The 15,577-nt window shown below is 44.2% G+C and overlaps 2 protein-coding genes across 2 annotated transcripts in view; one reads left to right on the forward strand and one right to left on the reverse strand.

The window, feature by feature from the left end:
* The window catches only part of MGST2 (microsomal glutathione S-transferase 2), a 41,058-nt gene that overhangs the window by 10,259 nt on the left and 15,222 nt on the right, over window positions 1–15,577 (forward strand). The gene's annotated exons all lie outside the window — the stretch shown is intronic.
* MAML3 (mastermind-like 3 (Drosophila)) overlaps window positions 702–15,577 on the reverse strand; it is a 446,583-nt gene continuing 431,707 nt past the window's right edge. Inside the window, exons 3-5 of the mRNA XM_011955788.1 lie at window positions 14,565–14,804; window positions 9,901–9,985; window positions 702–4,264 (exon numbers count right to left, since the gene is read on the reverse strand). Coding sequence (XP_011811178.1) covers window positions 3,264–4,264; window positions 9,901–9,985; window positions 14,565–14,804 — 1,326 coding nt within the window. The 3' untranslated portion in view covers window positions 702–3,263. The remainder of the gene's footprint in view (window positions 4,265–9,900; window positions 9,986–14,564; window positions 14,805–15,577) is intronic.

The following is a 15,577-nucleotide window of genomic DNA, read 5'->3' on the forward strand; positions in this document are numbered from 1 at the left end:
TAGTGCCCGGCCTGCGGGGCACTTTTAAACCAAGTCCCAGCCTTTGCCTGATCTTGCAGTAGAGCTCTGGAGCAAAATTATATCTGACTTTGTTCAGACAAGTTAACTGGGCTTTTATACTCCTGCACCAGTGAGTCACTGGCTAAAGTCAATCCAGAGGGATATAAACTTCTAAGCACTTTCAATTCTGTGGGTGGGTGCAGGTGAAGCCAGGCCATGGCTTTCAGATGCAAAGTGGCCTGGTAGGAGCGGGGTGGTGGAGGCTGTTTACTGACAGTGCTCACTACAGTGGAACGAGAACCTTTATTACTTCCCCTCAATATATTCCGATTTTTCTTTTTTTGACAAAAATATTTATTTTTCCAGTGGAGCCTCCCTACCTCCAGATGAACCAGTTGGAAATGGAACTGTTGTGGTACTGAATCTACAAATGGATTGCACTATGTTCCATGCAAAGTTGACTTTCCTCCCTTCCCTTTGCCACATCCTTCAGAGTGTGGCAGTAAATTTAGAAAGTATCAGTTGAGAAGTTGAATGCAAAGGCTGGGAATGATAGATCTCGCCCATTAAATAAATGTTTAAAGAATGATATCAAAATTTTGAGAAAAGAACTGCAGTTAATCAATTAAAACCCAGGAATAATGTCTGCTTAATTAAGTTTGGCGATCCAGTGAGGATCTTAAAATAAACTATACTTTGGATTGATTCAGATAATCTTTTATTTTCATTTTTGTTTTCTTTAAAAGTGGTATGTCAACATCACTTCATTTCTACATTTCAGAGTTCTGTACATTTCTTAAAAGGAAATAAGCAATGCTTAATGTACAAAGTAAAAACAGAAAACTAGAAAAATCTGAATAAAATGGAGCAAGTTGCCATAGGTCATAGAGTACAAATTAGTCATTAGACGTCATCTGAAGTGCAATACCACTGCTGTGATGATGGATTAAGGAATGAAATAAAAATACTCTATTTTAAACAAACAGTATATATATATTTATATGTATATTTTTTACAGATAGTAGACCCAGTGATATCTGCAGTATTGTAAAAACTTATGTACAAATAACTTTTTTTAGACATTACATATACATCAGCACCGTAGTAAAAACAAAACCAAACAAAACCACCGTATTCAAATCTACCTCTCTATTAGTTGGTCCTAGTACTGAGCATTTGGAGGAAGCTTTTAAAAGATAATGGAGCCCCCACCCCTGTCCCACTTCCATTAGCCACCTCCAGTTTCTCATCATTGCTTATTTATTTCCTGTACCTTTCAGGAAAAGGTAATTATGTTTTCTGTGTCTTCGCATTTGTTTGCTTCTTTTTTGGTTTCATCTCTTTCCACTCAGTTTCCCCAGTGGCATGAGTCCCCATGTGGGGAGTTCAGGGTCACTCTGCTGCCACCTCTTCGGAGAGGGTGCCCAGCCCCTGCCTGGGCTTCTCACCCACCAGGCACCTCTGGCCTTACATCCTGCCCCTTGCTGAGCAGATCTACAACCCGGGGTACACTGAGAGCAAGTCAAAGGCGATGTTGCCCGCTGCCTCCTCTCCAAACCTCTCTGCTCCCAGCTTTCCATGGCAACTCACCTTCTCAGGACTGAGTGTGGCCAGTCCAACCCCACAGGCTCCGATTCCTCTGTGGTGAGCTGCCTGGGAGTGCACAGAAGGCAGCCAGTGTCTAGGACGTGGAGGGAGGCGGGGACAGGAGAAAAGTACACACCACCCTCACTTAGGACAACACTGAAGCCAAAGGACCTCCAGAAGGGGGATTGGGAGGGGAGGCAAGGAGCCTTGTTGATTCCTTCTGACAGATTTCACTTAGGGCAGATGTGCGTCAATGACAACGACAACAACTGTACAGGACTTTGGAAGAGGACTACTTTGCGCATATGAAAGAAACTACATCTTCTCCTTTATAACCAAATTTGTAAGGTGGAGCAATTGCTTTTTTAGCTCCTCCACCTCTCAGGGATTTTATATTTATCTTTCTGATGAGTAGGGATGATGGGAAAGGTGGATTTTTAGAGCATCCCTCCCGGGATTTCGCCCAAAGGGAGCCTGAACCAGTGACCTCCAGGCCACTCCTTCCTGGGGATATCAGAAATATCAGATGTGGCTCACAAAAACCGACGCCCAATCATCAGAGCAGCCCTCTCAGTTCCAGGCAGGAGATATTCATTCAACTCTACACATGTTAGAGAAAGAAGACACCAGGGTTGCCTTTGCATTTCAGGCATTGTCTTAAGTTCTTCCTGCATTTATGTGGACTCCGCCCAAGGCTCCCTAAAGACATAAGCTTCGCTTCTTGGATAGTCTGTAAGGAGAAGCGAGGGGAGGCTGGTGTGGAGGCAAGGAGGAATAAAGGCAGGGCTGGAGACAAAGGCTCCGGGCTGGCAGACACACAGCGTCCAGTAGGGGTTTTTCTGCCCTGCGGCCGCCAGAAGTAGATGTGACCCACCTGGATGTATGGGTTTTGTATTGGGTGCCAGCAGGCTCCAGCCCTACCTGGAGGGATTGCCACCAGGGGCACCAGCAGAGGGCAGATGCCCCAGGACTGCCGGATGGACTGTGCTCCAAACTCAGCCTGCTCTCCTTGTGACAGCGGAGCCTCTGCAATTCCTGAGGGTCATCATGGGGCAGGAGACAGGCCTGTAGGATCCGTTGTCTCCCTGTGACTATCTCGCTGTTCTTCGTGCCTGCCCTCCAAATTCAGTAGCATGTCTCGAAGCCTTACATCTCTTGGCACTCAGAGTTCAGTGCATTTCCAACCTGTGCACCTGGCCTGTGCAACCACCCAGCCTCTTCTGGGGGACTCTCTCTGGCCGAGGCTCTGTCTCTTTCGTGTCTCCAAAGCTGCTGTCTCCCGACCTGGGGCAGGAGGGTCTGAGGATACCTCTTTTGGGTAACAGTCCCTCTTGGCTGAAGTAGCTCCTGCTGGGCCAGGCGATCACAGGGCACGCTGAGGCTGAGCAGAGGGGCTCTGGCTGGCTTCGTCTTCCCACCTGCTCCTCTGGGTGTCTCCCTCTCTCGCAGCAGGGATCTGCGTGGCGTCTCATCTCGATTGCTGTGTGAAAATCAGGTGAAATGAGGCCCGGCGGGGCTGTGGATTGGCACCTGGATCTTCCACTGTCAGCCAGCTGCAGTTTTGCTCAGTTTACGTGGGTAAAAAAAACAAAAAACAAGGATGGGTCAACATCCTGTTTCTTTTTCACTTTTTAAGCTTTAACCACTCGAGTCATGGCTCTTGGGGCCTCTCTTGACTAGGGGTTACCAAACAATTCATCAAGCTCCTGCATCCACTCGTCCCCTGGCCCACCTTTGATGATGGAGTCCACAAGATCTGCACCATCCGGGAGGCCAGGGAAGGAAGCCCCAGCTCCGTCGCCACTGTAATTGTATGACACGTCCTGAGGGGCATTCCGCTCATAGGCTTGGCTCTGGCTGCTTGAAGCAAAGCCGCCACTGGGTATCTGCTGCTGTGCTGGGGGCTGGCTGAATGCTGGCATGCCCGGGACTCCCTGGCTCAGGCCAGACATGACCATTGGCCTCCCCTGGCTGGTGCCTTGCTGCCCCGGGAGCGATGGCATCATCTGCCGACCCATGGCAGCTGGGTTGAGGGTCCTCACTGTGCCCGTGTTAGCATCCACGACTGACTGGCTCAGTCCCTGTGGGAAGTGCTGCTTGGTCAGTCTCGGCTGCCCAGCTTGAAGAGGGTAGCTGGCGCCATTGTTGAATGGTCCCAAGTCTCCACTAGTCCTCCCAGGCATGCCCTGCAAGCTCCTCTGTTGCCAGCTTTGTGCTCCTTGCTGGACTGTTCCCATAAGGCTCTGCAGCCTTGGAGGGGCTTGGGGCCTAGGCAAGGCCTGGCCTACTGGCCCTTTCATCTGCGGATGTTGCTGGGTAATGGCTGAGTTCACCAGCATGCTCTGACCAAAGCCACTCACCATTCCAACCCCCTGCCCAGAGGCAGGTTGCCTCGGTCCCTGGGCTTGATTATGTGTGATGCTCATGCCACTTTGGTTTGGGTGCTGCAACATTTGGGTCATGCCTGTGCTCATACTGTACATTCCTGGTTGGCTGGTAGGCGTGGTGCTGTAAGGGGCCAGTCCCATCTCTGACTGCGCAGCTGCGGTGGCCATCGTCCCAGGGTTCTGGGAGGGTCCTATTCCCATCATGCCTGCGTTCTGTGCCATCAGCCGTGACGTTCGCATGCTCTGGAGGGCTGCTTGGCTTCTTACGGCTGCCATATCCTGGGGAGAACCTGCAGTGAAAAATAGGACACATACCACTCACTCTTCTCCATAAGCAATATACTGCAACAAGATGTTGGAATTTTCTTTGGGAATGACAAAATTCCTTTATATGAAAGGATCTAAAAAAAAAAAAACAAAAACAACAAGAACAAAAAAAGAAAGGATCTACTCTGATAATAAATCTCTAATAAAAATGATTATTTTTCTGATTATAACATATGCTGATTGTGAAAAATTTGGAAGTATTAAAAAACACAGAGACAAAAATTAAAGTCACCTGAAATCCCACTATTCAGAGATGATCATTCCTATTCTTTTATTTGTATATAAATAGACACCCACAAAAATTGGCATCGTACTGTACATGTGTTTTTGTAGCTGACTTGTCCGCTAAACAGATCCTGATGTTATTCTTGTTTATACTTCAGAAGCAAATTATTTTGCAGTCATATAGATACGATATCATCCTCAACCAATAAGATACTATTTTCTTTGGTGGTGAGAGAGAATTCACCTCTGGGGCTACATTAGAAAGAAATGGCTGATCACTTTGTATTTTCTATTCGTGAAGTGGAACATGGTTCAGTAGAGAATACTATCAATAAAGACCATTAGACTAATTTCCCTTAAGACTTGAGTAGGATTTGAGAGGTTAAAGGCCATTGCTTCTGCTAAGCAGGTATTTTGACAGATAGGACATTTTTTGGATCCACTCTGTAGATTTCAACATGCTCCAGATTCTCTGAATCATAACATGTCATTGCAAACTGGCCAGCTTCCTGAGCTAGAAAAAGAAATCATCCTGCTACGTGTGACTTGGCCATAAACTTTATGCATTTCTTTATTTTTTATTTTTTTATTATACTTTAAGTTCTAGGGTACATGTGCACAACGTGCAGGTTTGTTACATATGTATACTTGTGCCATGTTGGTGTGCTGCGCCCAACTTTCTGCATTTCTACAGCGAAGTCCATTCCTTCAAATCGGCAACGACTATTTCTCTCAGCAAATTGCTAACACAGTTTTAATAATGCTGTTTAAAAGGTGGCCAGAGTGTCCACACCAAGTCATTCAACCTTAATTAGGCATTTGAGTGAGTCATTCTTTACATGTTACCAGGAAATTTCCAAACAGCCAAGGGAATGGAAATGTCTCCGGTAGAACACCAGTCAGTGTTGCAAAGGGCTAGGAGGTGCACAAAAATGGATTTTTCTATGTTCCTGCTAATGACTGAGTCTATAAGAAGAAGAAAAATAGTTTTTTTCCTGGACATTTAAAGAAGATGCAGCATGGGAGCCAGTCAATATTCTAAGCAAATTTAATCCCACCTGGAACTGTGATGAGAAACCAGATGAGAATAGTCTAACCTTGTTAAACCTGGCACCCTGGCAGATAACTGAAGCATGTTTTTGTCTTCCTGATGTGGCTATTGATTTCTGGGCTGAAAATATGTCTCCATATTTTCTTCCTTTCTTTAAGAAAGAAAATTACGGGAATTTTGATTATGTCTCAAGTTTTTGTGGCTTGAGATCAATATCATACTGCATTGAAAAATGAAATGGTTTCTATCAGGAAACCTGAAGGATCTGGGGGAAATTCCCAGAAATGTTTTCATATTTTGTTTTAAGCTTCATTATATCTAAGTGATGTTTTGAAAAATCAAAAGTTCCTAGTAAAACACTCAAAGGTAGTATATACTGCAACTTGTAATCTTGTCATGAAGTTTTGAGACCTTAACGACTAAATTTTTATTGACTCTATGGCCAATAAGATCAACTGTGGTGAAATGGGTTATTGAGTTGTTTATAAAAAAAAATTTAAGGGAAAAATATTGCTGAGTCAGAGATTGACTGGGTAGACCCAAATTATATAAACAGTCTGATGGGCTGCTAGAAATAGATGAAAGGACATCTATAATTTGGCCATTTTGGGGTATATTTATAATGGATATGTTAAAGGACTGGATACTGTCTGGAATAATTTTGTGAATGAGAAATAGGTTCCTATCTTTAGAGGGCAGAAATGTTACAATACCTTTTAATAGGCAGTGATACATTAATCCAAGCCAATCTTTATTTTTATTTAGTGTAAATGACTGCACTATCTTGATGTAATTCTTATTTTTAAAAGGCATTTTAAAATCAGCAATCACCACATTATTTTTCACTTAAGAGAAATAAAAAGACTTTTATTAATTTAGTTTTATGCCTACTGTGATTTTAAATATACAAAGGAAAAAAATTCAGATGTGTCCAAGGAATTAGCTTGTCTTTACCTGATTACTACATGTGTTAAACCACAAATTATGTTTTCTTTTTCTTTTTTTGGTCTAAAACAGATATTATTGTGAGACACTATAGTCTAATTTTCTTGTCTGCTGGTTAACATCACAACGTCCAAGAAAATCTTGTATATTCAAAGAGAGATGATAGTATCCAACTTTTTCCTTAAAAAGTCTATGTTCTATTTTCACTCACAACAAGCCTGTATTTGTGAAAAAAATAAGCATTTCCCCATAGTCATGTCACATTGCTCAGAGGTCCAGAACCTAATGAGGGAAAGACAGTCAATAAGGCCTTTGAAATGTATAATGGTGAGAGTATGGGATAGGTTCTCATGCAAATTATACCTAACAAAACTTCTCTCCAAGAATAATATTTCTTATTTTTCAGTTTGCTATTTTCCCAGATGCATAACATCATGCTATCTAGGGTATCTGTAAACACATGAAAATACTGAAGATAGTAAAATAAATTATATATCTCAAACCAATCAGCTCAAGGACCCTAAAATGTTACACTGGCTTTATTGATAATATTCTCTACTGAACCATGTTCCACGTCACGAATAGAAAATGCAAAGTGATCAGCCATTTGCTTCTAATTTAGCCCCAAAGGTGAATTCTCTCTCACCTCCAAAGAAAATAGTATCTTATTGGTTGAGGATGACATCGTATCTATATGAGTGCAAAATAATTTGCTTCTGAAGTATAAACAAGAATAACATCAGGATCTGTTAAGTGGAAAAGTCAGCTACAAAAACACATGTACAGTACAATCCCAGTTTTTGTGGGTGTCTATTTATATAGAAATAAAATAATAGGATTGATCCTCTCTGGATGGTGGGATTTCAGGTGACTTTAATTTTTGTCTCTGTGGTTTTTTTTTTTTCTTTCTTTTTTCTGAGACAGAGTTTTGCTCTTGTTGCCCAGGCTGGAGTGCAGTGGCACAATCTTGACTCACCGCACCCTCTGCCTCCTGAGTGCAAGCAATTCTCCTGCCCTAGTCTCTGGAGTAGCTGGGATTACAGGCATGCGCCACTACTCCTGGCTAATTTTTTGTGTTTTTAGTAGAGACAGGGTTTCTCCATGTTGGTCAGGCTGGTCTCGAACTCCTGACCTTAGGTGACCCGCCCGCCTCGGCCTCCCAAACTGCTGGGATTACAGGCATGAGCCACCGCGCCCGCCTGGAATAGAACTTTTTAACTGGACCCAAAACATTCCGAATAGCTCATATAAGTATGTGTCTATGTTCTGCAACACAGGGCAATTATTAAATTGTGGTGGCCCCTTTTCCCCACAAATAATACATGAGTTATGAACCTAGAAAACTCAAGAGACGTTATGCTGGGTTTATCAGCTTTTATGTTTTTAATTAGTTCATAATATAATGCAGCAGCTCTCAAGCGTGGTTCCCTAGCTAGCAAAATCAGTGACTCCTGGGAACTTGTAAAAAATGCAGATTTTCAGGCCCTGCTCCAGATATACTGAATCAGAAACACTGTGTGTGTTTTAACAAGCTCTGTTGGTGCTTTCAGTGCAGGCTAAAGGTTGAGAACTATAGCTCTAAAGGAGGGCTCTGTATGTGCAACAACAACTATATGTAATGATGACTAATCCCCACTCTTCCCTACCCATGGCAAAATTAGAAACATAATTCTTCAAAAACCCCTGGCACTGATTTAGTGCACAGAACACCTGTGGATAACTCAATTCCTTTTGTCCTTGCCTATGTCAAGGCCAAATGTGTCAAGGCCAAAGGATCTAACATGATATAAGCATCCCAGAGGTGAAAGGGAGTGGTAACTACTCAAGCCCCAGTATTTTTACAGGTGATCTTCAATGTGGTCTGTTAGTAAATATCAATGGCTTTCAGACTGTAAACTACAACTCACAGTTCATGATCCAGGATATATACATGTGGGTTTAAAACAGAAAGAAAAGTTTCTGATATGCTCTGATAATTTCTGTTGTATTTCATTTTAAAAATGTTGGTTGTGACCCACTAAGTTGTTTTCAATAACCTTGTGTTTTGCAATCTGACGACTTAAAAATGCTACCTTAGATCAGAAATTTTTCACCCAGTCTATTGATAAAGTTCAGGGATACTTGTGAAATTATATAAAAGTTTATATATATTTACATATTATATATTTTTGTGCAAGAGACTTCATAGCTTTTTGCAGACTCTTAAAGGAATAGGTAACTTTTGAGAAGCTAGGACCCATTGATGTGGATCCTACAAAATGGGCAGAGGATGGGATTAGGATTTCTGCTGCTAGGTGAACCCTGTAGCCTCCTGAAAACTCCTGTGGTAAGATTAGGAAGGCTCCTCAGGCTATTTTCTTCACCCCACATAAGACCCTCAAGGGTCTTTTTGTTTTTTCTTTTCAGAGACAGAGTCTCGCTGTGTTGCCTAGGCTGGAGTGAAGTGGTGCGATCTCGGCTCACTGCAACCTCTACCTCCCGGGCTCAAGCGATTCTTGTGCCTCAGTCTCCTGAGTAACTGGGATTACAGGGATGCACCACCACTCCCGGCTAATTTTTTGCATTTTTAGTAGAGAGAGGGTTTTGCTATGTTGGCCAGGCTGGTCTTGAACTCCTGGTCTCAAGTGATCCATCCGCCTCAGCCTCCCAAAGTGCTAGGATTATAGGCATGAGCCACTGCACACAGTCAAGGGCTCTCTCTGTTGGAGATGGAAGGGTCTGATACTCGAGCGGGCCTTCCACATTTATAAAGGAGTGCAACACTAACATACAGTGCACCCATTGCTACTGGGTCATCATGTAGGATTCCCGCAAATGGCTACAGGGTCGGTTCAATCAGCCTCAAGGCCCTGTTTGTCTTCTACATTCAGCAGAGACTAGTGGTTGTTGCAAGCCAGATTCTTGCATTTCAGCTATAGAGGTAAGGGCTTTGGTCAGGTGACCTGCTGGCATAAGCAAAAAAGATGTGGCACAAGATTTTTGCCCCTGTAGTCACTAAGATGACGATCTAAACATAAACAAAGTTGATATAGAGCCAACAGGCACCAGTATATCTTTACTGATTGTTAATCTATTGTAATACTATGTACCTTTGGTAAAGAACAGCTGTTCCAGTCCCAACTCCCACAGCTACCCTGACCCTTCCCTGTGCTTTCTAGAACCCCTCTGTGACTCAGTGATGAAAAGGTTAATGCCTGGCACAACAGGAGGCCTCTAGGAATCCATTCTGATTGGTTAGTACTCTTAACCTACCAGTAGTTAAATATTTTAAGTATTTCCTAGACACAAATACAGCATGTAAGGCAATGACTCTGGCTACACATCACTTACGCTTCACCACTAGAAGGTATAAAATGAGAGAGGTTGCACTGGCCTCACCTTGAAACTGATTGACCTGCTGCACTGGGTATGGATTCCGCTGTGGCTGGAGGTGCTGCCGGGGTAGATGTGATTGCTGCAATTGCTAGAACGACAGAACACAAGAGGGGTGGAGAGGTGAGATAGGGAGCAAGCACACAATTCAATATCCTAGCAGTTCTGAGGAAGGTAGGGCTTTCCCCAAAACTAAACTTTGTGTTGAAGAATCATATGCCTATAGGCAAGTGCACAAAGCCTAAACAACCAGGTAGGTTTTCACAAAATGAACACACTCAGGGCCACCAGACCCTCCATGAAGTAACAGAACGCTGCCAGGAGCCCCTCGTGTCCCTTCCAGTCATTGCCCTCCCTTGACCCATGGGCATCACTGTCCTAACTTTTAACAACATACAGCAGTTATGTCTGCTTTTGTACTTTGCAGAAAATGATTCACATGATGCTGCTTTTTTGTCTGGCTTCTTGCATCCACCACAGTATTTGTGAGATTCATCCATGTGGATGTGAATTCTTACTGCTTCTTCATTCTCACTGTTGGATAGTATTCCATTATATGAATATAATGGAATACTATAATTTATTTACCCATTCTACTAGTGATGTCACCTTTGGTGTTTCTAGTTTTCGTGTTTCGAATGTGACTGCTATGAACATTCCTGTACATGCCTTTGGTGAACATGTGCACGTATTTCTGATATGTGGACTTGCTGGCTCATGAAGAATGCGTGCTGAGGGAAGGGGTTTTGACGTGGACTGCTCAACATCAGCCTGCATGCTTTCCTTAGCGCTGTGGGGACTGAGCTCAAAGGGACAAGCAACTGCTTTTTAATGACCTAAGTGGATGCTTTGGGCATAGGAAGATGAGATCCTCAGGGGTTATACAAAAAAGGCTAATCTTATTCCCATGAAGCCACAGTGCCTGTAAAATACATCTCTACAAGTAAACTATTCAGCATTTACTGCTTTGAGGAAACCACGTGGGATTCCACATATACCAGCAAGCAAGGAGGCCTGCATTTTAGTCTTTCTTCTTCCACTCACGGGGATGCTGCACTGCTAGTGTTGCTACCAATATACTGGGAAAGCTATTATCATTATCACGTTGTATGTGCAAAGGGAAAGAAAATAAGAGTGATGTAGAAAGAGCAGAGAAAGGTTTTACTTCTAGGTCTGCCGTCAGGTAGCTTGCATGACCTTCGGGATGTTGTTTAACCTGCTCCCTGCAGCTGCTGAATATTCATTAAGTACCTTTCATCTGTAAGGGCTATAAAGAACATACAACAAGGTCCCTGTTCTTTAGAGTGTTCATTATAAAAATAACACACACTGACCACCTCTTAACACGTGTGTTTACTTCAATTTTTTCTCTTGTGTTTGTTCCTGGGCTGCTCTATAATTTTCTTTTCTTTTCTTTTTCTCTTCTCTACAAGGCCAGCCAGTATTCTGGCAACCAAAGGGAAAAACAGCCTCTGACTTGTTGACCCCATCCCGTGGTCCCTACCATAATGTTCTACAGAAAACTGTTGAAATTAATTGATTGTGTAGACCAATAATGTGTAGACAAGAAACCACGCAAATCTTTTAGGCAGCAATAGAAGGGTATTACCGAGAGTAAGCTGAGTATTTAACAGCTTCTCCTCAGTCAAACTTCCCATATTATATAAGAATTTAATTGTTCTACTTGTGACTAGGAATGAGCCCCTGGCAGCCTGTGGGGGACTGAGGGTGTATCCTGGAGTCAGGAATCAGAAGTCCTAAGTTCCATCCTGGCTCTGTCTCTGTCTAGCTCTATGATCTCATATAAATCACATAAGCTCAGCTTCCTCACATAACCTCAGTTCCTTATTTGTAAAATGATGGGACTTCATGATTTAGAATGTTTCTAAGTTTTGTCTAACCTTTGTGAATGGATGAGAGGTGATATGCTTTGCACTTTTTGAGAATACGGCATTAAATGTGAATTCATGCCTACTTTCAACCTGCTCTGCTCTGATTGCCAAGTCTACTGAGAATCATTTTAAAGTTTCCCAAAATATGTAAGATCCCAAATCCTTCTGTTTTCCCTCACATGTCCTTTCAGGAAACCCAAAATCTGTTTCCAAAATCCAAAGTGTGAGGACACTTTCAATGCTGCAGCAACTAAGATTGGTGTTGATCTGGCAATATTCACTCTCAAAACGAAAAACTGAGAGCTGGCCGGGTGCTGTGGCTCACACCTGTAACCCCAGCACTTTGGGAGGCCGAGGCAGGCAGATTACTTGAGCCCAGGAGTTCGAGACCAGCCTGGCCAACATGGTGAAACCCCATCTCTACTAAAAATACAACAATTAGCCAGGCGTGATGGTGTTTGCCTGTGGTCCCAGCTACTCTGGAGGCTGAGGTGTGAAGATTGCTTGAGCTCGTGAGGCAGAGGTTCCAGTGAGCTGAGATCATGCCACTGCACTCCAGCCTGGGTGACAAAGCAAGACCCTGTCTCAAAAAAAAAAAAAAAAAAAGTTGAACACTTACTCCTTGTAGACCTGCACTTGGACAACCTGCACTAAATCTGCAACCTCCTCAGGTGCAGACAAGATGCTCCACTGACCTGGCGCGGCCATGTGGCTACAGCTCTCACATGACATTCCCTGACACCAGGGCCACGTGACAGGCCCCCACATACATGTGTGCAGCACACACAGCTTCCAAAACATTTTACACACATGATCTTATGTGATCCTTAGAGCAGATACATGAGGAAGGCTGGGAAACTATTAAAACCTAATCTGGCAGATGAAGAGGGAAGTTCACTGTTTTTTCCAAAATCGCATCACATACAAAACAATGGGCAAATCCTGGCCCTGAGGAAAGTGATCCTCCCCTCATCCCTCATCATCTTTTAGTATACACAGTTGCTACGGAATGAGCCGCAGGTCACAGCTTCCCATTTCCCTTGTCTTTCCCAAGAAGCCCCAGCTCTCTCCGTGCTCTGGATTCTGAGGGATCTCCCCTGACCTCTCACCTCCTTGTCTGGGGGCATCGTCTTGACGTGTCTCTTCTCACACTCTTCCCACGCCCTGTGCTCCCCAGGGTGGGGCTGGCCTCGCCGTGTGGGAACACCCCTGGGCTGCACAGCTGAGCTCTGCCTGCTTGCCCTGGGCCCTCTTTGTGTCTTTGGTCACAGCACACATATCAAAAGCTATCACTCAAAATATCAGGCACACCTGAGATTTCCTGGGATTGGCTGAGGAGAGGATTTACAGAGCCCAGCTGCCCTTGGCAGCTCCATTTATCACTGCCTGAGAGAGATTAGCATGGCTCCTTGTCGCACACCTTATGTAGGTGAGAGGGATAGAGGTTTGTTTGTACAATAGCTGCCAGGCAGCTGACTGACCTTAGTAAAAAGGGAGATAATTACACAGCTGTTCAGGAACAAAAGCAAAGAAAAAAAAAAAAAGAACGTAAGTGAACTGTGCTCAGCAGTACAATTTTTCTCTTTGGGGGATGCCTGGTGTTACTTTGAACTGCTGTTCTTGGTTAGTAGGGACCTCAATGGGCCTGTGTCCTACACAGGATACGCGGTGGTGGATGCTTAGTAAATTTGCAAAATTCTGGCAGGGCACGGTGGCTCACGCCTGTAATCCTAGCTCTTTGGGAGGCTGAGATGGGAGGATTGCTTGAGGCCAGGAGTTCGAGACTAGCCTGGTCAACATAGTGAGACCCCCGTCTCTATTTCTTTAAGAAAAAATTTACAAAATTCTGACCCTATCAGGAACATTCTAGAAGGATAACTGTGAGGCAGACCTATGTTGGGCCTTCAGCTTTATATGACAACCTTATACCTCCTATAGGAAAGAGCCTGCTGTGCAAGATTCTCTGTGCAGACCCCCCACAGAAGCCACCTGGGGATCTCTTGTGGACAGCCTCAGGCCTTTCCCTGCGATAATGCTAAGTCAGGTATGGGCATCTCTAAAAACAAAACAAATGGATCAGTCTACAGGATCAGTCTGCAGGGAAGGCTTTCTCTCAAAGCTGAGGAATTGTAGGGCGAGGGTAGACAAAGATGCCTACGGTAAAGCTGTATTTGTGTTAGGCTTTCCTTTAACTCACAGATTTCCTGAGCTGTTTTAAAAGCTGTGGGGAGTTTTCTTAAGTTTTCACCCTGTCTGTGACCCAGAGTTCAGGTTTCCAGGTACTTCTGCAGGCCTTATTGTTCTGCTATTGTTCCCGATCCATTGTTCATGACCCATTCTATAGAATTCTCCTCAATCCCTCCTCCTGTCAATTTCCTTTAAGAAACAGAGTTCTCTGAATTATTATTTTTTCCTTCGTGCTAGAAATAATACGGCTTATGGAGCATGCGAGACAGTCCCCGCCATGTGCTGATTACACAGACCCCTGTACCAGAAATCAGAAGAAAAGGAGTCAGGCTTGAATCAAAGAAATGTCTCTGACACACAGGCCTTCAAATTGATGGCTGGAGCCTGTCTTTTAAGAACAAATTAATTCATTATAGGAAAACCCCTAACTAATTGAAAGGTCTACATTCTTCAGGTTCTCCTGTGATCCTGGGAAATGCTAGACCGTGAGCATCTTGACAGAGGATGTGAACTGCGGCTTCCTCACAGGCAGCAGGCAGGTGCTGAATAAGTGCTTGCTGAATGAATGAATCACGCCAAGGGGCATGTTACCTGTTCCGCCAAAATCTGCTGCTGCTGCTGCCTTTGCTCCCGCAGGAACTGTTGCTTCTGTTGCTCCATCAACTGGGCCCGCTGATCAATGAGCATCTGCTTCATGATGGCTGCTTGGGGCTGGCTGCCCAGGAAGCCAGGGCCTGCGGGACTGGCTCCTGAGACCATGCCACCTGAGCCTGGGGGCACGGAGGACTGCATGGGGCCTGTGGTTCGGGGAAGTCCAACCGGATGCTGCTCCTGGGAGGACAAGAGAGAGAGAGATGAAGGGATTCTCCATGGAGACTCACTGCCATTTGAAGGGAAGCCCCTGGAAAAAGGGAATGGGGTGGAAGTCCCAGCTTATGGACTGGAGGGGTTTTGAGTGGCACACATTGCATTTCCATAAAAGTAGCCTCAAACCCGACCTTACCTGAGTAGAATGAGAGAGGCTACAAGGGACAGTAAGAGAGCATGGCTCTGGGAAATCCAAGGCCAAGTCCAGTCTGTTTCGGATGGAACTGACTATTGCATATGGACAGGATTTTCAACTAACATCCTGTGTTCCTCCAAGGAGAGGGAATAAGCCCTCAGGCTGAGCTCACCTAAAGTCTGGAACGTGAGAGACATCCTGACCTCACTTGTTAATCCTTATTTCTTACTGTCTACTTGGGCAAAATGGACGTCTTCTTCGCAAGTAGGAGGGACATTTGCAGAAAACCGCAGGAATTTGTTAATCAACAGATCTGATATTTGATGGCATTCTAACGAGTTGCAACATTTGAGAGCTATATACATGTCAAAAAGAAAAATCCTGCTGGCCAGAGTTGTTGATGGTGAGAACTGGGAATGTTTTACACTGACCAAAGCTATGTAATCTCCTAATATCTTTAAAAATAGAATTGAGTCGGCCAGGCGCCGTGGCTCGTGTCTGTAATCCCAGTACTTTGGGAGTCCCAGTACTTTGGGTGAATCATGAGGTCAGTTCGAGACCAGCTTGGCCAAGATGGTGGAACCCTGTCTCTACTAAAAAA

Source organism: Colobus angolensis, unplaced genomic scaffold (assembly GCF_000951035.1).
Source record: "Colobus angolensis palliatus isolate OR3802 unplaced genomic scaffold, Cang.pa_1.0 Scaffold400, whole genome shotgun sequence".
In the NCBI taxonomy this organism is placed as follows: Eukaryota; Metazoa; Chordata; class Mammalia; order Primates; family Cercopithecidae; genus Colobus; species Colobus angolensis.